Source organism: Panthera tigris, chromosome D1 (genome assembly GCF_018350195.1).
Source record: "Panthera tigris isolate Pti1 chromosome D1, P.tigris_Pti1_mat1.1, whole genome shotgun sequence".
Taxonomy (NCBI): Eukaryota; Metazoa; Chordata; class Mammalia; order Carnivora; family Felidae; genus Panthera; species Panthera tigris.
In genome coordinates, this window is record NC_056669.1 from 110,073,526 (window position 1) to 110,099,739 (window position 26,214).

Genomic DNA, 26,214 nt, shown 5'->3' on the forward strand with positions numbered 1-26,214 from the left:
TTGCTCACCCCTGCAGCGAAGCTCTGTGGTACAAAGTGTAAATTATCAAGGTGCTTCCGAACCTGTTGGGGAATCGCTTTAAGAAAGAGAATGCCCTCGACCTATGTGTAGATAAGCCGATGCCCTCGGAACTTGAGGCGGCTGATTTAATCTTAGGGGGTGCTTATTACCGTTAGGTATCCGGAAAGTGGGTCTCCTTCTCGTGAAATCTGATTCCATGGGTGTTCTGGGGAGGACGTTTTCTGACGTCTTTTTGGTTTGACTGACTGCTGATGTGCACATGAGGCAATCCCAGACACAAAACCGCCTTCCTGACAAAGCTGTCCACAGGCTCCCGTTCCTGTGGCTTTTATCCACTTCACGGAACCCTCTAAAAGTAGGAAAAATAATTCTTCTCTGGCGGACAAGCTTCTAGTAAACACTTCTTTGCATGCTTGAGTGACAAATCAGCTGGATCATTTTGAAAGTAAGAAATATGTTCCAGACTATTTTTTTTTTAATTTGAGACCACCAGTATAGATTAATTTAAGAATTTTATGCGGGTCTCCATGATAGCATATTAGTTTATATATATTAGTTTCAGTTTCTCATTCACATTTAAAGTGAGGTTTCATGTTGATGTAAAGTCCTGAGTATAGAGAGCTTAGGGCAGGTCATTTAATAAGGTCCCTTGACCGTGTCACTCACCTGTGGGCCATGTCTGGCTCCGGGGATGCTTCACAGGAAGTTTTGTGAATTCACAGCGTCTTGTGGATGCCGGCAGTCTGGCTGTGCCTCCTGGCCCTTCTGATTTCCTAGCCTCTAGTGTTTGACTCGAAGTCCCTCTGAATCTGACAGAGGTGTGGAGTGTGAGGAGGTCCTCTCCCTGCTGTGTCTGGAGACCTGGGGCTGAGGGCCGCAGACGGGCTCCGGAGACCTGGCGGGCGCCTCCCGCTCCCAGGCCCGTGCAGGGCGGCGGGGAGAAGAGGCAAGGCAGGGACTTCCTGTCACTCCAGCGGCGCCTCCAAAGAGATCTGCTTAATAAAGCGGTCGACTCCCTTCTCAGTGACTTGAACGGTCCCCGGCTTTGGCCGGGATGACAGTTGTAGGCAGTGTGGGGTTTGTGTTTTGTTTTTTTGTTTTTTAATAATTAAGTTCTCAGTAATGACACAGCCGTACGGTGCTTCCCAGACTTGGATTTCTCCAAGTCCAAAGCACTTTTTAGGTGACTTTAAGTAGAATACAGTAACAGTTTTTACTTAGGTAGGTTTAGTACACATTAGTAGCTTTATTAGTAAAAATCGTGTCTGAAACTTGGAAGTTCTTTGCGAATTTGCATCTTCATAGAAGCTGTAATAGACTTAGAACTAATGAGGACCAGGGAGGTTTGTTTCCTTTTTCCCCTAAGTTACTGCATAGAGGTTACTTGTGTCCGTCAGTGGCTATATGTGTCTCCCTAGGGACATGAACGAATAGACAGGGAGACAGACAGACGACGCATATATGGGTGGACACACGTATATCTGTGTGTACCTATGCACGTGTATTCACATACGTACACTTGTAATACATTCAGTGTCTGCGTGCTCTCTGTGAAGCATTTAAAGGAACACTTTTCGGTTTTAGGAACCCCAAACTTCATAGTCCAAAGTCCAAAGGCACAAAAAAGTTAAAGGGAGAAAAAAGAAACAGACCAACTGGGAAGGGACCTTCTCCCTTGTGTGGCCAAGTCTGTAATCTGTAAATAAACTCGGAGCCCGGCTTCTGCCGCCTGCTTGGAAGAATGACTTCATGATTCTTTACATCTTTGAAAGCACCACACGTCCCATTTTACCTTCGACAACACGAGGGCGCGATTCAGCAGAACCCGTTTCTTTCTTTTGGGCTTAACGGGTGTGAGGGCTGCGTGTCCTATTTTCCATTCCCCTGTCCAAGCTCAGCCCGGCCTTCCAGAACTTGTCTCTGCCCTTCTGCGTGCACCCGCGACTCACTCAGCCCTGGCGCACCTTACCAAATGCGCCCCCGTGAGGCTGGCCCCCCGCCCCGTGTCACATAGTGTCACCTCCATGGGCAGGAAAGGGGACAGCATGGAAGGGCGTGAGTGAGCACGGGGGGGCGGGGGGAGGGCTCTCTCAAGTTAGAGAAAAGTGAAGTTTCAGGTTCTCAGCAAACTAGATAACCGCTTTTTTCGGACCTGAGGAAAAGTTGCCTTCCAAAGCCAAATATAAGGTTTATTTTTTAATCACCTTCGATTTGGATTATCCATGCCATAATTCCCTGCCACCCGCATGAGTGATCAGGAGGGAGCAGAAGAGGCATTTCTGCAGCAGGTGTCCGCGGGGCGGAACCTCCGGGCGCTGCTCAAAAGGAGAACCGGGGAGAATTGGGTTTCAGGCAGTGGTAGCCGCCTCCCTCCCCAGCAAGTGGCTTCTGGTGAGATGCCTGTGGTTCAGCTCCCGGCTGTCGCTCCTGCCCCGTGTGTGTGGGCCCACCTGCAGGCGAGAGCTTTCCCGTCTGTCCAGAGCAAGTCCACAAGGCGGCACACACACTGTTCTTCGTCAGCCTCCGTGCCTCGTTCGGGGTGGCGTGCGGGGTGCCACTTGCTGTCTTCGTTGTCCTTTACTCCTGCTTCAGAACATGGGACACCTTCGCCGCTTTCTCTTGTTCTGCTGGGCCTCCTTGTTTTAAATCAGCAGCTCAGCATTCTTGTGAAGTCCATTTTAACCTTCCCCCGTTACCACCTAAGAAAACCCACGTGAGCCTGGTGCTCTCTAGAATGTAGGAGACAGAATGGGCTCCTCTGTGGATCTTGCAGTTGTAGCTTTTCAGACCGGTGTCGGGTCAGTGTTAAGACTTTATCCTCTCTCTAAGGTAGGTAGGATAGAAGCTACTTTGATACTCTTCCCGGCCTCTGAGACCGAAGTCTTTTTTTTAAAGAGAACGAAGTGTCCCCGAACGTTGTGTGTTGTAGGCTGGCAGATTTGATTACTGGTCGTGTTTTCCCCTGGTGCCGTGTTACTGTAGTGGGGGGGGGGAGGGGGAGGGGGTGGGGGAGGGGAGGGGCGGAGGGAGGGCGGTGGGTCACCACTTCCTGGATCTTAGGTTAAGGTTGGTTGTGTGCAGAGGTGATTGATACATCTTATAATTTCAGACTGTCACGTGTCACTTGATCACCTCTTCGAACCGGACTTAACCCAGACCTCTCTCTAAAGATAATTTACAGTAGAGGACAGAGTGGTCATTAACATCTCCTGCAGTGACATGTGCATTCGAATTCCAAACGTGTCCTTTTTTGGGTAAATTGTGTCTGAAATTATTTGATTGTTTTTAGAAAAACACACCAACTTCTTAAGCCCTAAGGCTGTGTAAATAAGATGGTTTCTGGAACACAGGTGGGCAGATAGTGTGTAGAATGTCATTAGAATCATTGTATCACTGTCACTGGCCCTGGGGCTGCCAGGCCTTTTCTGATTATCAGATGCAACAAATGACGTCCAATTTTATTGACCAGTTTGGCTTCAACGATGAGAAGTTTGCGGATCAAGACGACATTGGCAAGTGAGTATATCTTCCTGTCCCCCGTCTCGTGCGCTCCTGTTTTTTCTGAGACGCGGTTCTCCGGGGTTCCGGGGACTTGGGCGCGTTCACGGGTTGGGATGCGCCTGCCCCCACGAGGTGCCCCTGCGGTCCCAGCCTGTCGGGCCCTGAAGCAGCCGGGGGGGGGGGGGGCGGGGGGGGGGGGCTGAGGGCCGTGGGGCTCTTTCTCACAGGGGCTTGTCGCTGTGTATACTGAGCTTTGCTCACGAGCTCTGGTCGCTGCTCTGCCCGCGCCCCCCTCCCCCACCCCGCCGACGGCTGTGCCAGGTAGCGGCCCCCAGGGTGGTGAGTCCCTGCTGTAGTTGGCGGGTGGGAGTGGACCCGGTGGCCTCCCAGCAGGGGCTCCCCACGTGTGTCCTCCCCGGCCCGCTCACCACGAGGCCGGCCGGCTGTCCCGTAAGAGCCGGGCAGGCGGAGCGCTCGTGCGGGCGAGGGAAGCGGGGGGCACGGGAGTGGGAAGTATTGGTACCACCAAACTGGTGAGCGACAGATGTGTGGGCGATCCACGGGAATGAAAGCAAAGGGTCTAGCGTCTGGCCCGGGGAAGGGAGAGGTGTTCGTAAGTAAAGTACTTACGAGGAGGGTCATAGCTCATCGAGAACAGAGGTGACGACCAAACGGCCTCTGTCACGGGGCACTGCCTGATGACGCTCGTCAGTACCCGGCGTCCGGGTGGCTCGTCGCTAGCAGTTAGGTGCTCGTGGTTCAGTGACGCAGCCGGCAGAGCCGTCTTCTGTCCCGAGCTGCAGTTTGCGGCGTGTGAGCAGCCGAAGGCCCCCGGCACGGTCCAGCTGTACCATACAGCACGCTGTGTTAGCGCAGCGGACGGGGGCTTCCCTGTAAACAGAGCAAGAGTTCAAGGCCGCCGGCTGCCCCAAGCGTCAGCTCATTCGGAGGCAACATGAGCAAGGACTGCCCCCTGGTGGTTGTGTCTGTACCGCAGAAGCGCTCGCACCAGAGCCCACGGGCTCCCCACGCGGCATCTCGGCGCTCGCCCGTCTCCGCTCTCAGTAAATGTTACCTGTTGGGAATCCAGTCCCTTTAAAATGTATATTGGGCGCTTGGAGTAATGGTTGATTAGAACAGATCTTTTAAGAATTATACTGACTTTAGGGCCCCTGGGTGGCTCAGTCGGTTAAGGGTCCGACTCTTAATTTCAGCCCAGATGATGATTTCACAGTCCCGAGATGGAGCGCCGCCTTGGGCTCCAAGCTGGCCATGAGCCTGCCTAAGATTCCGCCCCTCTGCCCCTCCCCTGCTCACCCTCTTTCTCCAAAATAATAAGAATCTTACTTCCTCAAGAAATTATGTTCCACAGGCTATGAGTTCTTTCACCCCTACCTTCCTGCCGATCATGCCATATGTTAGGATTTGGGGGGTGTCTACTCTGTGTATGAATTTGGCCATCCCGGGAGAAAGATTAGTGTCTGAGAGCTGACAGCCCTTGGGTACTTTTTTGGGGTACCTGTTTTGACTGTTTCTTTTTTCCAAATAACCTTTTTCTTGGTTATGTAAGTATGGCCCGTGGAACCATGGTTGTTGCCGTGGATGTTAAAGATCTTTTATGGAAAGGCTTCGAGGGTGTGTTCATTCTGTCTCACAAGGCATCCACCCCTGCCTTTCCATCCTTTCTTAGTACCAAGGGAAGAGGCATCATCTAATGCAAGTAGGTTTTTGCTTTAGTTTTACCTGTGGAGATTTGAATGATAGGGTAACTATTTTAAATTCGGAAAATGTCGTAAATAATGTTTCTGTCCGCCTGTAGGCAATTAACTACTCCTGTACTTACATTTTGTTTACAGTGTTTCTTTCGATCGAGTATCAGACATCAACTTTACTCTCAATACAAATGAAAGCGTAAGTATTAAATGTTTCTTCTCCTTAGCAACACGGTATACGAGAGGTGGACAGTGGGGCCTGGGGTTTGTCCGAGCCTGTGCGTGGGTGCCGCGTGCGCTGGGACCCTCCGCGCCCCAGGACCCTTCATCTTGGGCTGGTATTCCTTCACCCAGCCGTGTCACCTGCGTGGTTCCTGTGGGGATGTGAGTTTGCAACCCTGGTTTAAGATGTGACAGGGCTGCTAAAACCGGGTCACTTGCGATTACAGTCTAGAGTTCAGAGAGTGCATTTTGACTCGAGCCAGATGCCTTTTATTCCAGATGTATGTCACCGGGAGAGAAACTTGGGCTAGATCAGGGCCTTGTCATCCCCAGGCACGGCTCAGACACCAAGTCGGCCCTGTCGGCAAAGGATGCGGGATTGGTGTCATTTGAGTGGGCACGGTCCTGATTTTTATGTTGATTAACACGAGGGACCGCCGGCTTATTGGCTGATGTGATGAGGTAGAAGGTCCTGACTGGGCTGTTGCTGTTACCGTCACTGCTGCTTAGCTGGTAAAAGCGGAGGAAACGCGGGTTGCCTTGTTGTCAGGGCGGATCTGGGACTGCATCTCGGGTGGGGGGGGGGCAGGGAGGCTCTTGGAGGGAACGCGGCGCTTCTCCGGGTGAGGGGAGCCCGGGAAGACCGTGTAGGCTTCTGTGGGCCAGTTTTGAATCGAGTCTTTGGAGGGGGAGCTTTCTGCGGTTCCGCAAAAGCTGGCGTTGGGTGCCGTTACGTTTCGTTTTGGTGTGCGTGACAGACACTGTTTTTTAAAGGAAGTTTGCGTTGGTAACTCGTGGAGAAAATAACTTGATTTTTAAGTTTGTTTTGTTATCTTTCACTCTCTCGCTTTTATTTAGGGAAATATTGCCTTGTTTGAAGCATGTTGTAAGGAAAGAATCCAGCAGTTTGACGATGGCGGCTCCGATGAGGAAGACATCTGGGAGGAAAAGCACATCGCGTTCGCTCCGGAATCCCAGAGACGGTCCAGGTGAGGGGTTTGTTACGGTGGCCGTGATCCCCAGGCGGAGAGTCGGGGGTGGTTGGGAGACGCACGTCGGATCCTCGGCAGATGCACGTACGTGACCTAGAGACCGGCGCTTCTGTCGTGGTCAGAAATGCCCTTGTCAGCTGACGCGGGGTGGTGCCAGTCTGCCCGTGTCCAGTGTGACAGGAGTGCGGACGAGTCAAGGTGCTGAACTTGAAAATGCAGGGAGCGTTTAGACGTAGTTCGAGAAGCGGCGCGGCGCGGCCTCTTCTGAACGGGAGGCAGTGCCGGGGAACGTAGCGAACGGCGCTCCGGGTCGATGCCCCCTCACCACTAACGTCCGAGGAAGCGGAGTTCTGTGTGGTTGCCTCCGGAAGACTGAAGGTTTCCCCAGGGGCGGGAAAAGCTGTCTCGACAAGGTAGTCTAGCTTGGGGAGACGGGATCCTGCCAGTGGGGGCCCTTTGGGGTCAGTCCAGTTGGGTTTTTTCCCGTCTAATTTGTTTGTCGCTCCGGCACGAGAACACGGAGTTCTTGTTATCCGAGTCGCCATCGCCAATATCCTCGTAGTCGGGAGGATAGCAGCGGAACTCTCCTGTTTGTTTCATGTGTTTTTAAGAAGTAATGTGTCCACCTGGCGGACGGTTCGAAGACAACAGAACGTACGGTGAAAAGTACAACCCCTCCCGCCCCTGCCCCACTGGCCGTTTCTTCCTCTTGCTGGGTAGAGTGCACCGGCATCCCTGCCCTCTCTCCGCACGCACCGGCAGCTGTCGTGTCTCTAAGGAAGCGTACTGCTTCGGGTTACGGAAGACCACCTGCCGCTTAAACACAGCGACGGTGTATCTGTCTCCTAATCCACAGCTGTGTAAGGTCATTAAACCTAGCGGCTTTTCTCATGCCCGCTCTGTCACCGTCTGCGTGTTGCCTTGTTACTTTGTAATGACCAGGTAGCTGCAGCTCCAGGACCAGGAAGCAAAGACAGAGATCTTCATGGTGACTTTGTTTTTGTTTATTTGTTTTGTTTTTAAGATAAAGCCCCAAACTTGTCTGTCACCATCTCACTATGAAATTCTGGGCCTCGTGTTGAGTGAATTCACTGAATGGCCATTGCCTACTACCGTTCACCTTGTGACGGCAGACCGTCCTCACACCTTGGAGCAGTCGCATCCCAGCGGGGCACCCTCTGTAGAGAGCGTAGAGAATCGAGTGTGGCGGTGAAGGTAGCATCCTAGAGGACAGGACAGTTGATACCCAGAGGGAGCACAGGATGATGAGAAAAGGCAACTTTGTATTATTTAACAGCTCTGTTGAGGTGTAACTGACGTACAGAAAACTTGTTTATTTAAATCATACAGTGTACCAAGTTTGGACACATGAATACATCCATGACACCATCATCTCAATCAAGATCATGAACTTATCCATCACCCGCAGAAGTTTCCTCCTGCCCTTTTCTATTGCCTTCCCCCATCTGCTTTTTGTTCCTTTAGAATAATTTGTGTTTTCTAGAGTTTTGTGTAAGTCACATTGCACATTATATAATTTTATATAATTTATGTTGCTTCTTCCACTTGGCATAACTATTGTGAGAGTCATTCATGTTGGGTGATGTGTCAACAGCTCATTCTGTTTTACGGTTGAGAAGTGTTCCATTAAATGGATGTACGACCCACCGAACGGGTGGCTGTGTTTATCCATGTACCTGATAATGGACATCTGGGTTTCTAGTTTTGGGCTATGGTATCACTTGAGAGTAGACTGGTAAGTTATGGTTATATATCGTAAACCCTGAAGCAGCCACTAAGCAATAAAAACAGAGTTATAGTTAATAAGCCAACAAAGGAAATTAAATCATAAAAAATACCTAAAAAGAGAACAAAACAATAAAGGCAACTGAGACCCACAGAAAACTAATAACAGTGTGATAATATTAAACCTAGGCAACCGTATCAGGATTCGTTAAATGCTATTAAACATATGATCTCATAACCCTAGTTAAAATGAAGGGATTTCAGATCGGATAAAAAAATAAGGTCTAACGTATGCTGCATCTGAGAAATAAATATAAAGACACAAACAGGCTGGAAAAAAAGAGGGTCTGCATATTTTAAAGAAAAATTTTTTTTAACATTTATTCGTTTTTGAGAGTGAGAGAGACAGAGCATGAGCGGGGGAGGGACAGAGGGAGAGGGAGACACAGAATCCGAAGCAGGCTCCAGGCTCTGAGCTGCCAGCACAGGGCCCGACACGGGGCTCGAACTCGCGGACTTTGAGATCATGACCTGAGCTGAAGTCGGACGCCTAACCGACTGAGCCACCCAGGCGCCCCTACATATTTAATAGTAAAGCGGATTTCAGAGGAAAAGCATAAAGAAAAGGTCATAAGGGGTCAGGTCTTCAGGAGATCGTAACGATTCTAAATGCCTACACACCTGTTAACAGAGCTTCAGAATATGTGGGGCAGAAACTGGTGAAGCGGCAAAGAGAAGCAGACAAACTGTGGTTACCATCACACGCGTCTACACTCCTCTGTCAGTAGTTGACCACAGGCAGAAATCAGAGACACAGACCACCGTCAGCGCGGCCCCGCCGGACGTGCGCAAGGCACCTCAGGCAGCAGCAGCACCAGCACCAGAGGCCCTACTGTCCGGTGCATGTGAGATATTTATGCCAAGAGAAATCCTATTCAGGCCATAAAGCAAGTCTCAGCAAGTTCCTAAGATTTCAAGTCCTGCAAAGCATGTTCTCTGACTCCGGTGGAATTCAGTTAGAAGTCAGTCACAGAAAGACCTCTGGAAAATCCCTAAACACATGGGGTTAATGAGGAAATCAAAGGGGGCGTGACCAGACTGTTCTAGTGCTGTTTTTATGCACAAGCAGAGACCTCTCCAGGCCATGACCTTGGCTTCCACCTGAGGAAACAGAAAGACAGTAGACGAAATCATTGCGACTTAAAGTCATCCTCTGAGAAGCTTGAGGAGTCGGTGCCCCTCCAGACAGAGCAGTCAGGAGAAGCAGGAGATACACGGTACTACCACCAGGAACGACAGCAGTGACACCACAACGTACTAAGGGCATGCTGTGACTGACTGTGCCACTAAGTCTGACCCTGAGGCAGACGATCTTTAAAGACCCGGACTACCAAAGCTTTCCTGCCCCCCAAGAAAGATAAGTGGAATAGTCCTGTATCTATGAAAGTTGAATTTTTAGTTTAAGGCTTCCTACATAAAATACAAAAAAACTCTGGGCCCAGGTGGCTTCTCTGGTGGATTCTACCAGACGTTTCAGGAATGACACCAGGTTTATACAAAAGCTTCTAGAACATTGAAAAGGAGAATCTAGTGCTCGTGTCATTTCTAAGAGGCCACATCAGTGTGACGTGACACCAGAGCTGACGTGACATGTCATGACAAGAAATGTGACTGCGTTATTCTCGTTAATGTGGATGCAGAAACGCCTTTCAAGGTTTCAGTAAATAAAGGCAACAATAATACATCATGACCAAATAAAGTCTATTTCAGAATTACAGTGTTGGTTTAATATTTGAAAATCAGTCGGTAAGCATGTGGCTGAACCGAACGTTTATACCTGATAAGAATTCTTAGCAAACTGGAGGTAGAATTTCCTTGACTTGCTTAAAGCTTCTACAGTAAACCTACAGCTTGGTAGGTTAAAAAGTGGTAAAAAGTGAACAGTGTCCCCCTAAGACCAGGAACCAGACAAAAGAGGTCTACTCTTACCATGGCTTTTCGCTATTGTTGCTGAGGCTTCTAGCCAGTGCAGTTAGTCAAGAAAAGGAATTTAAAGCCGTCTAGATTGGAAAGGAAAGGGTAAAATTATCTTTATTCACAGACAGCAGTCACTGTCCGTGTAGAAAAATTTGTTGGAATCTACGAAAAGGCTATCAGAACAGTTCAGTGGGTTTGGCATGACCGATCAGTATAATCGTCCTTCTCCGTACCGCAGCAGACAGTTGGAATTGACATCACTAAACAGTCCTATTGATAGTAGCATCAGAATATTGAATATATAAGGGTAACTGACAAGATGTGCAAGCCTTGGACACTGAAAATCACAAGACCGCTGAGAGAAATCCGGAATTGATAGATGTTTATGATTTGGAAGTCAATATTGTTCACATGCCATCTCTCCCCAGATTGATCTAGAGTCAGTGCAATCTCAAGTAAAATGATAATAGGCTTTTGGTAACCGTCAACGAGCTGGCACTTAAATTCGTAAAGAAATGCAAAACAGCCTTCATAACACAGAGTTGGAGCACCAGCAGCACCTGATTTCAGAACACAGTAACTGCGACAGTGGCCGTTAAGACGGAGTAGATCGGGGGACGGAATAGAGTAGAAATTACTAGATCTGGTGACAGCTGACTTTTGACGGAGGTGCAAGGGCAGTTCGGTGGAGAAAGGATAGTCTGTTGAACAAACAGTCCTGGAATGGGGGAACATCTGTCTGTACCTCTTACCGTATGTACACGTGGACTCCAAGTGGATCTTAAACCTGAATGTGACGCATCAGGCTGTACAACTTCTACAGAAAATCCTTGAGACCTTGGGTTAGGGCAGGATTTCTAAGATCCGACACCGAAAGCACATGCGTGAAAGGAAACTTTCATAAGCTCAAGTGCGTCAAAATTAAGCGCTTCTGCTCTTGTCACCGCACTAGTAACAGGAAGGGATGGTGCGTGGACGCGGGAGGACACCCGCAAGTCACATGTCTGACGTGGGGCATCTGTGTGGGGCATGTAAAGGATTCTTGGGGCCCTGTGGTAATGACAGCCTGGTTTTTAAACTGCTGAAGGTGGGAAAACACCCTCGAGGAATGCTATGTGGGTGGTAGGTAGGTCGGCATGTGAACAGCAGCTCAACACCTTGGCCGTGACGGCAGTGCCACAGTGAGCGGCGTTTGCATCCTGTTAGAAGCCACCCACGTGTTGATGCAGAGCCCAGGAGCCAGCGGGACAGCTGAGAGCAGGGTTAGGCAGCATGTTCACAAAGGCAAGAATGATCCGGACAAAGTGCATGTGATTTTTTTCTTACTGGATGACCTTCAGAATTTTCTGGATTTAGCTGGTGACTGATAGGCATCATTAAATATTTTAGTCTTTCCTCCTCCCCCCCCCCCCCCCCCCTCAGCTCGGGGAGTACAGACAGTGAAGAAAGTACAGACTCTGAAGAAGAAGACGGTGCGAAACAAGACTTGTTTGAACCCAGTGGTGCCAGTACGGAGGATAAAATGGAGGTAGACTTGAACGAACGTAAGTCGTCTTCCTTCCGTATTCGTCTCTGTGTGTTGAAAACCGGTGTCTTTTAAAACTAGGCGCCCTGGCCTGCAGGATGGGAGTTAGGTTGAAACTCCGTCCTCTGAGTCCCCTTGGAGGTTTAAGTGTCAAGGACGGGGGCTGAGGGAAGGAGCTGGCCATCCCTCTGAGGATGGGGCGTCTCCTGCGGTATGGATGCCCTCTGTGTGGGTCTGGCTGGAGGACACGGCACACTGGGAGCTCCAGCCTCTGGGTGCCCGGCAGAAAGGGAGACCACGTAGATTATGAAAAGATGAGGAAGTGCTGTGTTTGTGGGATCAGCAGGGACTATCCCGAAGGTGACACCTTAAAGCTGAAACGATCGGAAATGGGTTCTTCGGCACCCCAGCGCCGGGGGCCTTAGCGGTAGCCAGCTCACCCCCACGGCACAGACCCAGCGAGCGAGAGAGGTTTGTCTCTCCTCTCCTTGCTTTCCCAGCTCACCATCTTCAGGAGGAAGCAGTGGGTTTTTCTGTCTGTAGTTCACTTAGAATCCACACGCCTTTATCAGGTTCCAGCTGTGTGCCCGGGTACGGGACAGCACACGCTCCGCGTCCCGGAGCTCGGCCTCCTGAGGAAATGGGGAGACTGCCGTAGATTCTGGGGAGCTCATCTGGGAAGGTCACTCCTGTGTAGCCTAAAGCGTGGTGTGCAATGAGAGCAAAGACACCGAGACCTCGTGCCGCCCCAGGGGACACATCTCTGAGGAGGCGGCGGCGAAACAGACCAGCAGGTTGGGTGCGAACTGCTGGTGGGCGGCACAGGGAGGATGGGTTAAAGGATATCAACACGAGCAGCCAGGTGGAGAGAGAGGTAGGGACGTGGTCGGGAAGGGTCCCGAGCACAGAATCTTCTGTTCCCCTCGAGTGTGGCAGGTACCGCCTTCTGTGCACCAGCCCCGAGGCTCTGAACCCAAGTCTGAGTGTTTATGGACCCTTCTTTGGGGCCGCGTGTTGATTAGGTCACCGGCCCTTCGTGATCTGCTCCATTCCTAGGAGGGTGGGCTGTGGGGTGGGGGCTGGAAGTTGCAGCCCTCTGACCCCCGGCTGCTTCCCCTGGCAACCAGCCCACCCTGAGGCTCTCCAGGAGTCCCCGGCCGGACGCATCTGTAGCACACAGAAAGACTCGGATTCCAAGGGTTTGGGGGTGCGCTGTGCCTTCTGTGTGCGCTGACGACAGGGCACTGCGTGTGGGGAGGCCGTTAGAAGTGCGAAGCGGGGCCGCACCTGACTTGGGAAGCATTTCAAGTCTCCAATTTGTGGCAGCGGAATGGCCAGCATACTGATACTGCTTCTTTCGTTTTTTAACTTTGTTTTGGAATCACTTTGGGTTTACGGCAAAGCTGCAGAGATTGTGCAGGGAGCGGCTGTGCACCGTCACCCTCCCAGTGTTACTATAGTCTTGGTACATTTGTCAGAAGTAAGAAATTAGCATCTTCTTTTAGATGTAGCTTTATGTCCTTGTGTGTTTTTGTTTTTGGGTTTTTTTTCTTCCCACGGTATTTGTTAGTTGTTCGTTTATCAAGAGAAGCCACTTCATACCCCGGTGTTCGTGTTTCCAAGTTCGGGAACACAGGTCAGTGACAGACTTCCATGGAAGCCAGCCCGAGGAGACTCTTCACATTCCAACATCGCTTTGCACTCTGAAAGATACCAGCCACCTTCATCTCCTCAAAATCTTTCATGGAATCGTGATTTCCGTAGACATCTGCGTATACCTTCTTTCTTGTTTCGGCCACAGCAAACTTCTAGAACGCTGCAACCCCCAGGGTACAGCGAATGCTCCCGCAGTATGAAACTGCAGACGCTTGGCCAGAAGGCCTCGCATCTGAGGGTGCGACAGAGCACCGGAAGTCATGGTAGCTGTTCCCAACCTCAGATCCGGCGTCCTTCCTTTCCTAACTGGGACAGAAGTGGCCTTGTGTGCTATTTCTGTGGGGAAAAGCAATCTTAGAAATAAGAATTGAAATAAGAAGTAAGAGTCGCCCTCCGCGGGATTGTCCCGTCCCCACCACTCTGGTCCCTGTTATCGTTGCGCGTCTTTTTTGAGACGTCTTGTATTCCGTTAAACTACTGAAGTATTCTCAAAATGCAGTTCCTGCCCTCTTTTCAGCACCCAACTGGTCGGCCAACTTCGATGTCCCCATGGAGACGACCCACGGTGCTCCTTTAGATTCTGTCGGGTCTGACGTCTGGAGCACAGAGGAGCCAATGCCAACTAAGGAGACGGGCTGGGCTTCTTTCTCGGAGTTCACGTCTTCCCTGAGGTGAGAGCCCGTGCGCCAGCTCCCTAAGCCTTTCCGCTGGGGAACGGGGGGTGGCGTGCCCGCTGCTGACACCGCTGGTGAAGGTCGTGCCTGACACAGGCTTACAAATCGGTGTGGCGGAGACGGCAACGGGTTACGAGGAGACCAGCCTCATCCCCCTCCCTCATCCAGGATGAGCTGGGAAAGGCAGTCGCCCGGGAAGGTGCGGCCCCAGGAGGTTCCGTAGCAGGGCGCCGACGGAGACGCCGTCTGCGGGCGCCCGTCTGGCCCCACCGAGCTGTCGGGAAACAGGGTTGAGGAGAATGGGAGCAAGGTGGAGCCCAGGGACTCCTGACAGGCGCCTCTGTGCAGAGCGCTGCCTGACGGTGCAAAATGTGTCTTCAGGTGAAAGATAACATCAACTTGTGTGTCGCTTGCAGTTAGCCTGACACTTAGGGGCGTGAAAGGTAGGGCCGTCCTTCTTGTTACCTGCAGCGTTCTTCATGACAGCGCCCTGTCATTTCACAGTTTTCCTGAACAGTTTTGTCCGCATTTGAGTATTAACTATGGATTTCAGGTCTTATTAGGCTTAGTTTGATTTGCTAAACGTGGTTTTATTTTGTCTACTGAGGGAAAGAAACAGTCTCCACCGCCCCATTTGGGAGACTTTGTGGCTTTCCCTGCCCTAACGGGTAGCGGCGACTGCAGGCCGGGGGACGGGCTGTCAGCTGCTGCGGTTATGCCACCCTCGGCAGACCGCAGAGCTGGCTCAACCCACACGGCTTTGCGGCAGCGGTCCTGCCAGCGGGAAGTTCTCGTTCACACGTAAAAGTGGGATTTGTGGGCAAACGTCCCCAGGGCGTCGCAAGTTAGTTCACTGGCTCCGCCCTCGCACCGGACCGCCGCCTCTCCGCCTCTGGCCGCGTGTGTGACCGGGGGTTAGGTGCCCTGGGTTACTTGGCATGTTGTTGAAGCAGCTTGCTCGCCTTTAACCCTGTGCACAAGTCATACCGTCTCCTGAAGTATCACCAAGGCCCTGAGGCAGTCTGGCTCGAGGTAAGCAGGGACTTTGGTGAAAACGGCACCACCGACGCAGCTGGTCCCGCACAGGGTGAGCCCCCGCCTTCCCGGCCCTGCGAGCCTCGTGATCACGGGGAGGATGCGGGACTGGTGCGTTTTGAACCTTTCCTGCGCACCTCTGAGAAGTCCCTGAGCTACTGTCCTGCTGCTCTGGCGGAATGTTTCCCTGCCCACGCTCGTCGACCCTCAGGCAGCGCACTTGTCTGCACTTAGACCTCTGTGTCGGCGGAGTCTGTAACCGACCGCCCGTGTCGCCCCAGCGAAGCCTGGATGTTCAGAGGGTTTTGTGAATAATGGTAACTGAGGACCGTTTCCCACTGCTAACGAACTGACTTTTCTCTTTTCTAAAAGTACAAAAGATTCTCTAAGGAGTAATTCTCCAGTGGAGATGGAAACCAGCACTGAACCGATGGACCCTCTGGCTCCCAGTGTTGCCGCCCTGGGAGCGCAGCCGGAAGGTGGGTGCCGAGAACAGGGCACGAGCCCGCATGGCCCACCGGCCGCTCGTGCCAAGGCTGTTCGGGCTTTAACTCTGTGCTTAGTGTTCTAGATCTAGTTTTTTCTGTCCGCATAATAGGTTTGGGCTCAAGGGCTGATAGGAGTCAGGAAATCGGGAATGTGGGTCTGACGTCCACGGGGCAAGTGCTGAAGAGAAACGATGTGTTCATTCCAGAGCCGAGCGCGTTGATTCCAGAAGGCATAAGGGATCTGAGTTGTCAGTTACTCAGTCCTGTCAATGTGCAGAAATGGAAACAGGCCCAGAGAAGAAGAGCCCAGTTAGCCTCCAGAGCCCAGTGTGAATGAGATCGGAATGAGTCACGTGTGTTTTCAGGACCAGCTGGTGCCCAGTTCTTTAGCCACTTGGAGTTTGCTTTGCTGGAGCCTGTGTGTGTGTCCAGGCGCGTTTCAGGCCGTAAGGCTGTTCATTTCCTTCTCACCTTTATGAACAGTTGAAATGGGTCCAGTGGATTGTCACATTATTCAAGCTGTACATGCTGTTCCTTGCAGCGGCCCTGAGCTCTTTTCAGCCTGGCGAACAGGGCTTGGGAGGAGGTTGGTGGAAGGGGGGTGCGAGGAGTTAGTATGTGGAAGGAAAAAAGAAGTAGATAGATCCTTAGAACAAGAAGTCAGGACACGGGGGGTGGGGCCCAAGAACCAAGGGGTGGGAAAAGTAATAAAACTAGTAACTAATACTGGATTTATTTGTTCTTTAAATAGTTTATATAGATGATCTCATTTTATCCCTCGGCAGTTTTGCACGTGGGTCTAGTTACCCCCATTTTACATATAAGAAAAGTCTTGCCCTAGGGTTCTTTAGCTAGTAAGTGGTGAGGCCGGGGTTTGAATTCAGCAGGTCTGACCACAGAGCCCAGGCTCATAACCAATATAGCGTATAGCTCCCAATTACAGAAGAAAGAAATAATCCACGAGGAACCACAGGAAAGTAACTTAGGAAAAGAAAAAAGGAGCCAGTCGGACCCAATTGAAAATAGGACCCAACTGAAAGAAAGAATGAGAACAGTACCCCGAATAAAGTGTCTCCTCGGTACTTGTGGGCTAAAGCCGGTGAATATATGTGGCTGCCTAGAGTGCTGTCTGCTGTGAACCGGAGCGTCCAGCTGGGAAAGCCGGCTGGGAGAGGTTGGGCGTGTGGGTAGGTGCTGAGCTGGGAAGGCCGGAGGGGGCCCGTGGTCCTGAAGAGGGCCTGCAGGACGTCTCCCTAGTGGGCGGTTTTCAGAAGCCTGTGCCCGTCACGAACTGGCCGAGGCGGCAGCCGGCAAACAGTCTCTTTCTTTTCCCAGCGGTAGCTGGAACACCGGGTGGCTGGGTCTGCACGGAAAGCGGGGCCCCGTTCTTGTTGCTTTTGCTCCCCGTGACCATCAGGTGTGTTGCTTTCAGCTCCAGGCAGCGTAGCCATGGAGGCCAGCTCTGATGGAGAGGAGGACACAGAAAGCACAGACAAGGTAACTGAGACAGTGATGAACGGCGGCATGAAGGAAACTCTCAGCCTCACTGTAGATGCCAAGACAGAAACCGCAGTCTTCAAAAGGTAACCAGGGCTGGATCACGCTGGCAGCTTCAGGTTGTGGGAGGACGGCGGGGGGAAACCTCAAATGTTAGCATCTTTAATTTGATTCCGATGTGGGTTCAGACGTTGGCCGGACCTCTTCCCAGCTTCTCTGTGGAGCCCAATAAATCTAAACGAAGACATGGAGAGTTTGGGGTCCCTGAGTGCCTTTTTCTCTCTCTCTCTCTCTCTTTCTCTCTCTGTGATGCTCAGAAGACTGTGGATTAAGTCTAGTGGGTTCTAAATAGAGGAGTATAGGAAATGGACATTTCTGTAGTCACAGTAGAAATTGACGCGCATACGGGCTCCAGCCCGTCACAACCCAGAGGGTCAGTGTCGTGCACATCACTTTCTCCAGACACAGTGCAGCCGTGAGAATTCAGTAGCGAAATGGTAGCTTAAGAAACATTTTGGACATTAACCGCACTTTTAAATTCATGGAGCAAAACAGGGATCCTAATGGAAAATAGAAACGGAAAACCGAAAGAGTAACAAACACTTCCGTCAAGACTTGCGTGCTGCAGCGGCATCCGCGCCTGCCGCTGTGGCCTCTGTGCTCCGCGGAGCCTTTCGGATCGGAAGGGGCGCTTCCCGCCTCATTAGGAGGTTGCTGCAAAACACACAGCAGGCACGAGAAGGGACGTGGACTTCCCATGTGAGCGTAAACGCACACAACTTTAAAGTTAGAAGCTAGCGGGGGCGCCCGGGTGGCCCAGTCGGTTAAGCATCCGACTTCGGCTCAGGTCATGAGCTCACAGTTCGTGGGTTCGAGCCACGTGTCAGGCTCCGTGCTGAGCATGGAGCCTGCTTATGATTTTCTTGGCTCTCACTCTCTTTACCCCTCCCCCTGCTCGCACTCTCTTTCTCTAGAGTAAATTTTTTAAAAAATCGGTAGCCTTTCTCTGCATCAGTAATAAGCAGCCAGGACCCATCGTAAAAGGCATTCATCAACTACGTCAAGTTTAAGATAATTCCTGAGTAATTGGACCCACGTATCTAGAGAGAGTTGGGAAGAACTGATAAAAGCAGTCCACATGGAGGCCACGGCGGCGAGGACGGCAGCACTGTGCGTAGAGGCCTGGGGCAGAGGACAGTTGGGCATCGGGTCGTTGTGAGAAGCCAGGTGGAATTGGGAGGTGCACGCACCGGGGCACTGTGCCACCATCGCCAGAACACATGATCTTCCCAGCACGAGTCCACAGCAGTACAGCGAGGTGGCCCGTTCCTCGCCAGTCACGTGCCGCAGGCCATGACTGTGCATTTTACGAGAACGGCAGTAACACACGGTGAGCACGTCAGGATAGGTGCTTTCGTGAGGATGGGGGTGGGGGGGCGGCGCGGATAAAGAAGAGTAAGGAACCAGGTGACTCGGGTGAATCTTTAGACTTTAGGCCGACTTCCTCCTTATGGATTGCCTCGACCCACCCGAAAGCCACCGAAGAAAATCATCCCAAATTGGGTTTTTCGTAAGCAAGTGCAAGACAGGACTCGGCTCTGAGAACGACGGCCCTTCCCGGAGGGAACCGCTAGCTGCCCCTTAGCTTATGTTGGTGCCAAAATTATGGCGTCAGAATGGGAAGTCCGGACAGAATAGGCCACAGTCTGCTTGTCCAGCCCCCAGAGAGTCACGGCACTTGCTGCTTACCTTCCTCCGCCAGAAGCCACCGAAGGGGTAGAGAACCCTGCCAGTGTCTCTCCCGCCCAAGCCCTCTGACCCCTTCGGAGCCGCTTTCGCCTGTCGTGGCCACCCTTCTCGCCTCTCTGCCTTCACGGTGCTCCTCGAGGAGCTCCATCCCACTGCAGGCCCCCGGTCCCCGGCTCACGTGACAGGGGCAGCAAGCCGACCGGGGTCTCTCCGGCCGACCGTGTGATGCTGGGCTGGGCCCCGAAAGCAAAGTGCCGTAACTAAAGACTCATTCCTTCAAACAGGTTCATTTGACACCTCCACCGAGTCTGCAGTTCTGCTTATGTGCAGTCCTGGACACATTCCCCCCCCACATTCCTCATTTATAGGAGTATTCTGAAACTCTTGTACGTTTCTTTTTCTGTTTTGCACACTGGGCTTCAGAGTGTTGAAATCCTATCGGTATGTATGGTAACACGGGCCGTTCTCGATCCGACACCAGCCGCATTACGTCATCCTTCCTCCGGTTCCCTCCTGTGTGTGGTCCTTTCCGTCCGTGATTTCCCAGTCACCGTCTGTGGTCCCTGTGGCCCCTCCCCTGAGCATGCTCAACCCCGGGGCTCTACTCCGTGGCAGCCGTGACTTCCAGGGTCATTGCATGCACCTTCATCCTCCCCCCGAGCTGGCAGCCCGGGCATCTAATGCTGTCTGTCATCCTCTTTACTGCAGCGAGGAAGGAAAACTGTCTACCTCTCAAGATGCTGCTTGTAAAGATGTGGAGGAGAGCCCTGAGACAGCAGAGGCGAAGTCTGCGGGCCCCCGGCCCCCCAGCAGTAGCCCAGAGCAGAGGTAACTCCCCGCTTCCTCGGACCTGCCCAGGCCCTGCTCTGGCTGTGGCTCTTGTCTCCTGGGAGCTGGGAGGAAGGTTGGCATCCAGGGCTGGGGACACAGGAGGGGTCCTTACAGGTATCCTCAGGCATTCGGTGACTTAGCACAGTAACATTTTCTCAGGCCACATCTAGGCAGGGTGCCTGAGTCAAGGTCTCAGATCAGTTTACCTCCTTACTCCAAAAGCTAAAAATCTGACTGGTTTTTGGAGATTCAGTAACATCACTGGCTCTTTAAAACGTTACTGGGAATGGAAAGGTCTTGGATGCTGGCATACCTTCCCCCTTACACTTTTTTTTTTGAGGACATGTTAAGTTGAGGCTGATACTGAGCTCTTCTGGGTTTGGGGTCCCTAGGCTGTGGCAGCCAAAGCTCTCATTGGGTCCACCAGCCACGGGCAGCACCTGGTGCCCCTTTTCCCACAATCAATGCGTATGTGACACATGGGGAGAGCCTTCCGGGAGGCCCTTTTATAAATGTAGCTAAATATTCTTAACTCTTAGATGATTCCCTGTACGGTTTTTGTTTTTGCAAAATAGTTGTCTTGCTTAAGTATGAAAATCCCACTGCCAGAGCTGAGTGATTTGGAATGTGATGTTTTCTTTCTAGTCACCTTTTGCTTAGACTGAGCCAGTGGTCTGAAGGGATAGGCCAAGCCAAAGCCTCAGCCGCCGAGGGCCGGCGCCCCGGCCCGTACGCACGGCCTCGCAGGTAGAGCAAGGGCGGCCTCCGATTGCTCCAGAGCTGGCACAAGAAGAGGACTTGCCCTTGGACCACAAGGAACTTTGCTCAGCACTTCCCAGAGTTAACTTTTTTGGTTATATACATCTAAGTTTGTACATTCCTTCCTTAAGGAATAAAGTAACCTTTAAAGCCATTTCAGAGAAGTGGTACTTTCCCCCTCGCCAGACCCCCACCCCCCAAGTCTTCGTCATTTTCAGGGTAATGGGACCAGCGGGGGCCAGCAGGGGGCGCGCTCTGTTCACTGGTCGGCAGACCTATAGTGTAGCAAACCCTGCTTTGGTTTCTCTCCTCGGAATGACAGCACGAGGGGTTTGCTTTTATGATTAAAAAAAAGCCTTTGGGGCGTATAAAACAGATGAGTTACAAGAACTCTTCGAGCATGTTGGCTCTCGTGCGGGCCGTGGGAGGAGGCGCCAGAGTGACTCCCCAGCCCCGAGGGACCCAGCCCCGGCTGTGCAAGCGTCCGGGCAGGTCACCTGTTTTGCCTGGGGTTTTCGGGTTAGGTTTTTTCAAGGTATGTTGTAGGATCTTACCCCTCGCCAGTTATGTCACCTCCCTCCTGCTACTTACACATTCCCTTCTACGAGAACTGCTTCGAAGGCCGGGTCGTCCAGGTCTGCTCCCGTTCAGGCTGGTCGCTTCGGGAGCCTCTTGGTTTCTCGGGCACAAGTGTTACAGGAGGCTCTGGGGTCATTTCCTTGGATCTCTGGAGCGCAGATTATCTGCCTCCGGGGAACCCACCTAGAAACATCCGGTGCGAAGAGCCCTGCCTGTCCGGCTGCCGGACTCGGGTGGTGGGGTGGGGCGGGGCGGGGGGGTGGGGAGAGGGGCACTGGGGAGGGCTGGCGGAAGAAGACCAGGGCGTCCCTTGTGCCCGTGCACTCATCTGTTTGTCCTTCCTCCATCCAACACACGTGAGTGTGGCAGCCATTGGTCTAGGCCTGAGGGTGAAGCGGTAGGTTCACAGGCACCCGGGTGACATAGGGACGTGTAGAAAGAGGTGCCGCTGAAGAATCGGGAAAGCTGGATGAGATCAGGAGTCCCGCTTAGATGGGGCGGTGGAGGAAGGCCGCTGAGAAGGTGGCGTTGAGCTGCCGTGATGGCAGGGAGGAGGTAAGTCGTCCGACGCGTCACATCTGTGCCCTGAGAGTGACGTGTGGCAGCGTTGGAGGTAAAGAGAGTCGTCGGGACTCTCCGTGTGCCCTGTTCCCCACACGGTTCCCGTCACAGCTGGGTGTGATGCTCCCTTGGGGTGACAGGGGCGCCCTGCCACGGGATTTAATCGGTAACTCCTGTCCGTCAAGCACGTGCGACTCCTGTGCTGGCCGGCGCGCCAGGCACTTTGCACGCATCCCGTCTCCCCCACCTCCGGGGGACTTGCCCCCCGCCTTTCCCAGAGGCAGAAGCTGAGCTGGGAGAGGTTAGAAAACGCGCTGGAGGCCCTGCAGCCTGTGAGCCGTGACGGCAGGGTCCGTACCGTCGTGTCTCTGAGGCGCGGAGACTCCTTGAATGTGAGCAGCGCGTGTCTCTCGCGGGGCCGGCTTCTGGGCTCTCTGTCACCACTAGCAGGTGTCTGGAGCCTTGGGCTCATGAGCCGCAAGCCGGTCCCGAGGCACCTGTGTGCTTCCCCGGGCATCTCTTAGCCCCCTTTCCCGAGCCTGCGCTGCAAAGTTCTGGAAACACGGCCAAGACCATCTTACACGTTTGGCCCGTCGTTTTGGCAGGAACGTGGGGTTTGTGCGTCTGCCGCCACGTTGTCCGGCCTTCCCTCTTCTGTGCGCCCGGCCTCAGCCTAACGCTTGCCCGGCAGAAGCACGTTTGTGAAAGTGCACGCCTGTTTTCCAGAGCTGGCCTGTTTACAAGCTTTTTTCCCCCTCTTTCGGTAGGAGAATCCTGTCTTTCAAGTGAAATTTTATGTGGGTTCTCATACGTGGAACACATAAACAGGTGTTTGGAAGGAGGAATGAGCAAGGGGCTCATGACGGGTCCGGGAGCAACCGTCTGAAAGCCGCCGAGCTAGGCCACACCTGTGCCCCTGGGAGGCTGAGGCGGGACGGCTTCACGGAGCCCCTCCCTGCCGCAGCCCTGCCTGTGTGCCCGTTCACCACCGCAGAGGGGAAGCTAGAAGCTGTTCAGTTAGGCTTCCTGGAGGTTTGTGTCTGTGAAGCAGTCCATTAAATACCCCCCTCCCCGCCAGTGCCAGGCCTGGCGCTGGGCGTTGGGTAAATTTGGGAAAGGAAACGTCCCCACCCTCGGGGAGCTAAACGAAGTTTTTCACGAACCGTCTCACGTTTCCACCTTGAGTGCCTCAAATGTCTGTCTCTTCCCCCGCAGGACTGACCAGCCAAGCACGCCAGGCGACACGTCGGTCAATGGCCCCGTATGATGAGTGACCTCCGCTGCCGACTGAGGGCTGCACGTCGCCACCGTTCGGGGCCCCTGGAGACTTCACCTGGAGCCCGCCCAGCCGCCACTGCTGCACTCGCTCTGCAAGGGATCAGGACCAGCAACCTTTCTATTCTAGATTCTAAGACATTGTACAGAGAAATCCAGAAGTGTAAAAATATTGCACATTGACAAATACCAAGAATTTTTGCGTATGTTTATATTGTATTGTTCTAAATAATGGGTAGCCTGTGAAATACGATCTTGCCACCCGTGTAATAATGGCAGTAATACTGTAGTTCAAATGGCTGTAAGAATAGTTTTATAAAAGTGAATACACAGATCTATTGTATTTGAAGCATAACTATTTGACAATTATTAGTGTGACCAAAGTATTAGGCAGTTTTCGTACATTTTTCACCTTGTACAAAATTCTGAATTCATTTCCCTTCCAGGCTGGCGAGGAGTCATAGGGTTGAAATGCCCTCTGAGTGTTATTTTGGTTGGTCTGACTTACAAACGTGATTTTGAATAAGAGATATTTGGTGTTCTTTTTATAACCAGCTTTCGATTGGTAACTGTTTTCTGTATTGTTTTAAACGGATCAAAAAATGTAAGTCTATGGGTAGAGATTAAGTATTTATTGCTACAGCTTAGTTGATAAATCGATGTTATTGGAAAGCCATATGTTCTGTTAAAGTCTCGTTTGCTTGAAATGGTTATTCCTACAGGTGAGACACTAGACTGTTTGGAGTGTACCTGGCTTGTGGTTTGAGTTATTTCGTTTTTCGTTTTTGTTTCTGTTTTTTGTTTTGTTTCAGTAGTTCCTCCGCCTTTTAACCCATTCACCAAAATTTACCTTGTTAACAAGCATCACCAGTGAAGATTTCTGAGCAGTTTGCGTATTTAACGAACCTCCATCCTGCGAGGCAGGTCAGTTGGAGAATGCTCGTGCTGCTGATGGGTTGGAGCGCGTCCATTTCACAGGCTGGTATTCTAAAACCAGAAATCAAAACCCGGCACCTAAGCATGGTGATTGTTTTCCTGTACCTTGTGAGGTTTTCACTCGTAAATTCTAAACCAGTGTATTTTTTTTTTAGGACTGGTTTGTGTATATATATAGTGATTATGGATACTAATTCAGTGTAATTTATAATTTTCTATGTCAATACGAAGATACGTCACAGCCTTCTCAAACAGCTGAAGCAATATATTGTATATTGCCGTATCGTCTGGGGAAAGGGTTCAGTTACTTCACCTCTCGCACTTTTAGACGCAGATCAGTTTTTCATTTCTGTAATAGAAAATTATTCACGTATTTTTACATCATTTGTTTTTCCTGACCAGTATTTAAAACCAAAAGGATATTCTGAATAATGGCCAACGATTTTTTTAGAACTAGCATCCCAAGCAGCGTGCCTAAACATTACATTGCATATGGAAATAAAAAAGAATCAAATGTTGAATGCCTTATTTCTTATTTACTTTTCCATTGTAAATGGTGTCAAAACTCTGTGTGAGGCTTACCGAGGCCGACCCAGCGCTCCGGGACCGTGGGGTCGGCGGCGCGCCCGGGACGGATGGCGGGGGTGCTGTACCTGGCCTTGGCGCACCTCCTCAGGAACCCTTGCTGCCGTGAGCTCCTCTCCGAAGAGACTGCCCTCGTGCGTTCTCCTCCGGAACCCAGCGCCGCCAGAGGACAGGCTCCTTCCACTTGTCTCAAGGACGCGGACTCCCGGGGACGGCCGACGGACGGTCCGCGATGGTCCCGCCAGCCGCCGACAGGGCTCGGCCGCCTCCGCGTGGTTGGCTTCTCCACCGCACCCCAAGGTAACACAGCGTTTCATCCCACCTACTGCCGATGAAAGAGCGACTCGAGGTTTTTCTTTGGAGTGGCGTTCTGTTAGCTCGTGTGACGTGGCAGGGAGGACACAAGGGTGGAAAGAGGCAGGCGTGCTGGGGGCGCCAGCCCGAGGGCCAGGAGCGAGTCCGCTCTCGTGTAGTCTCTAACTTCTGTGTATTGGCCATACCGAATCGCGAGCCTAACAGATGTCTATAATACAGTACCTGTATTAAAGATAACTGCGGCAAAAATAAAGCCTGATTCTTTGTTTCTAGAAATCTCCTCTTGTGCCTCGCTTGGGCTTTAATAAGCAGACAAGGTGTGTAATGGGCGGGGCCTCCTGACCGAGTACCAGGTCCCCAGTGAGGAGTGTGCCGTCCGCAGGGCCTAGCGCTGTAAGCCAGGCACCCCGAACCGTCCGCGAGCGGCGCACGGGGGCCCAGTAAGCATACTTCCGCAGACGGAGACTCCCCGCCAGCTCTGGTCTTTAGGTGGTTCACCTGGTCCTGGGACGCCTCACTGTCTCCATGGATTGCGCTTCTCCAGGCCATGTGGTTGGTCTCCATCCCTACCGGTAACTCCGCTGGTAAAATTCTCAGGTGCTCCATCATGAGGTTTAAAACGTGGTGCTACTTTTCAGCGTCTCCTTTTTCACTCGCCTTCCACCTGTCTGCGCCAACAGGCGTGGCTGTTCCCCGAGCCAGCCACCACGACCCTCTGTGCTGGGGCCGCGCACGCCCGGACCCTGTGGGCATCGTGCTGGGTGACCAAGGGCACCGGCTCTGGGGCCAGGGGCTTGTGATCGCGTCCCGCCGAACCCTCTCGTAATGACTGTCTCCCCATCTTTCCCCGCCAGGTGGAACTCGACAGGGACACGTTTTCAGGCTGAGAAGTAGCTAGAATAGTTCTTTGCCTCATGTTAGGTGCTTCAGAATCGTTAGTGTTACTTCTCGACCCCATAATGTCACAGACTAACCTTCCTAAGTCCTGGCTCTGAGCCTGTTTTATTGAAACCCTGTGCCTCCTAAACACCGGAGCACCTTCGCTCCAGTCACATGGGCTGAGTTAGTTCTCTGCTTCAGGGTCAGCTACATCCAGCACCAGCTGCGTTCACAGGTAGGTTTCCTGGAACACAGCTGTGGCCGTGTGTTCACACACTGTCGATGGCCACGTGTGCACTGAGGGAGAGTGGAGGGGTTAACGCTGCCTCACTCACTGCATAGCCTGTGTTCGTTGCGCACCCTGGTGCCACTTCCTTGTTTGGATCCCACCCCCATCCACGTGGATCCCTTTCCTGTCATTAATTCTCAGCAGTCGGCGTATGCTGGCTTCTTTTGCCCTTGCTATCTCTACCAGTTAGTTTTCAGTATTTACCTAAAACACGGGTGCCACGGTGCTGTTTTTGGTCACCCCAGATCTGTCCTAAATGCTTTACAGGCAAGGACAGGGGCGCCTGGGTGGCTGACTTCGTCTCGGGTCACGATCTCATGGTTGGTGGGTTCGAGCCCCGCGTCGGGTTCTGTGCTGACCATGTGGAGCCTGCGTGGGATTCTCTCTCTCCCTCTTCTCTGCCCCTCCCC

At 52.2% G+C, this 26,214-nt stretch overlaps 1 protein-coding gene across 14 annotated transcripts in view; it reads left to right on the top strand.

Moving 5' to 3' along the window:
- The window catches only part of PPP6R3 (protein phosphatase 6 regulatory subunit 3), a 92,437-nt gene extending 68,183 nt beyond the window's left edge, over positions 1–24,254 (top strand). For 4 of the 14 annotated variants that reach the window (XM_042957935.1, XM_007094110.2, XM_042957936.1 and 1 more), the window contains 9 exons: positions 3,440–3,537; positions 5,379–5,433; positions 6,315–6,445; positions 11,594–11,715; positions 13,870–14,023; positions 15,434–15,540; positions 16,982–17,132; positions 19,504–19,623; positions 20,272–20,539. In XM_042957935.1, the coding sequence (XP_042813869.1) occupies positions 3,440–3,537; positions 5,379–5,433; positions 6,315–6,445; positions 11,594–11,715; positions 13,870–14,023; positions 15,434–15,540; positions 16,982–17,132; positions 19,504–19,623; positions 20,272–20,377 (1,044 nt within the window). In that variant the 3' untranslated portion in view covers positions 20,378–20,539. Of the gene's footprint in view, positions 1–3,439; positions 3,538–5,378; positions 5,434–6,314; positions 6,446–11,593; positions 11,716–13,869; positions 14,024–15,433; positions 15,541–16,981; positions 17,133–19,503; positions 19,624–20,271; positions 20,540–22,740 lie in introns of those variants that run through there. The other 10 variants (XM_007094113.3, XM_007094118.3, XM_007094114.3 and 7 more) reach the window with 5 other exon arrangements.
- The last annotated feature ends 1,960 nt before the right edge of the window (positions 24,255–26,214 follow it).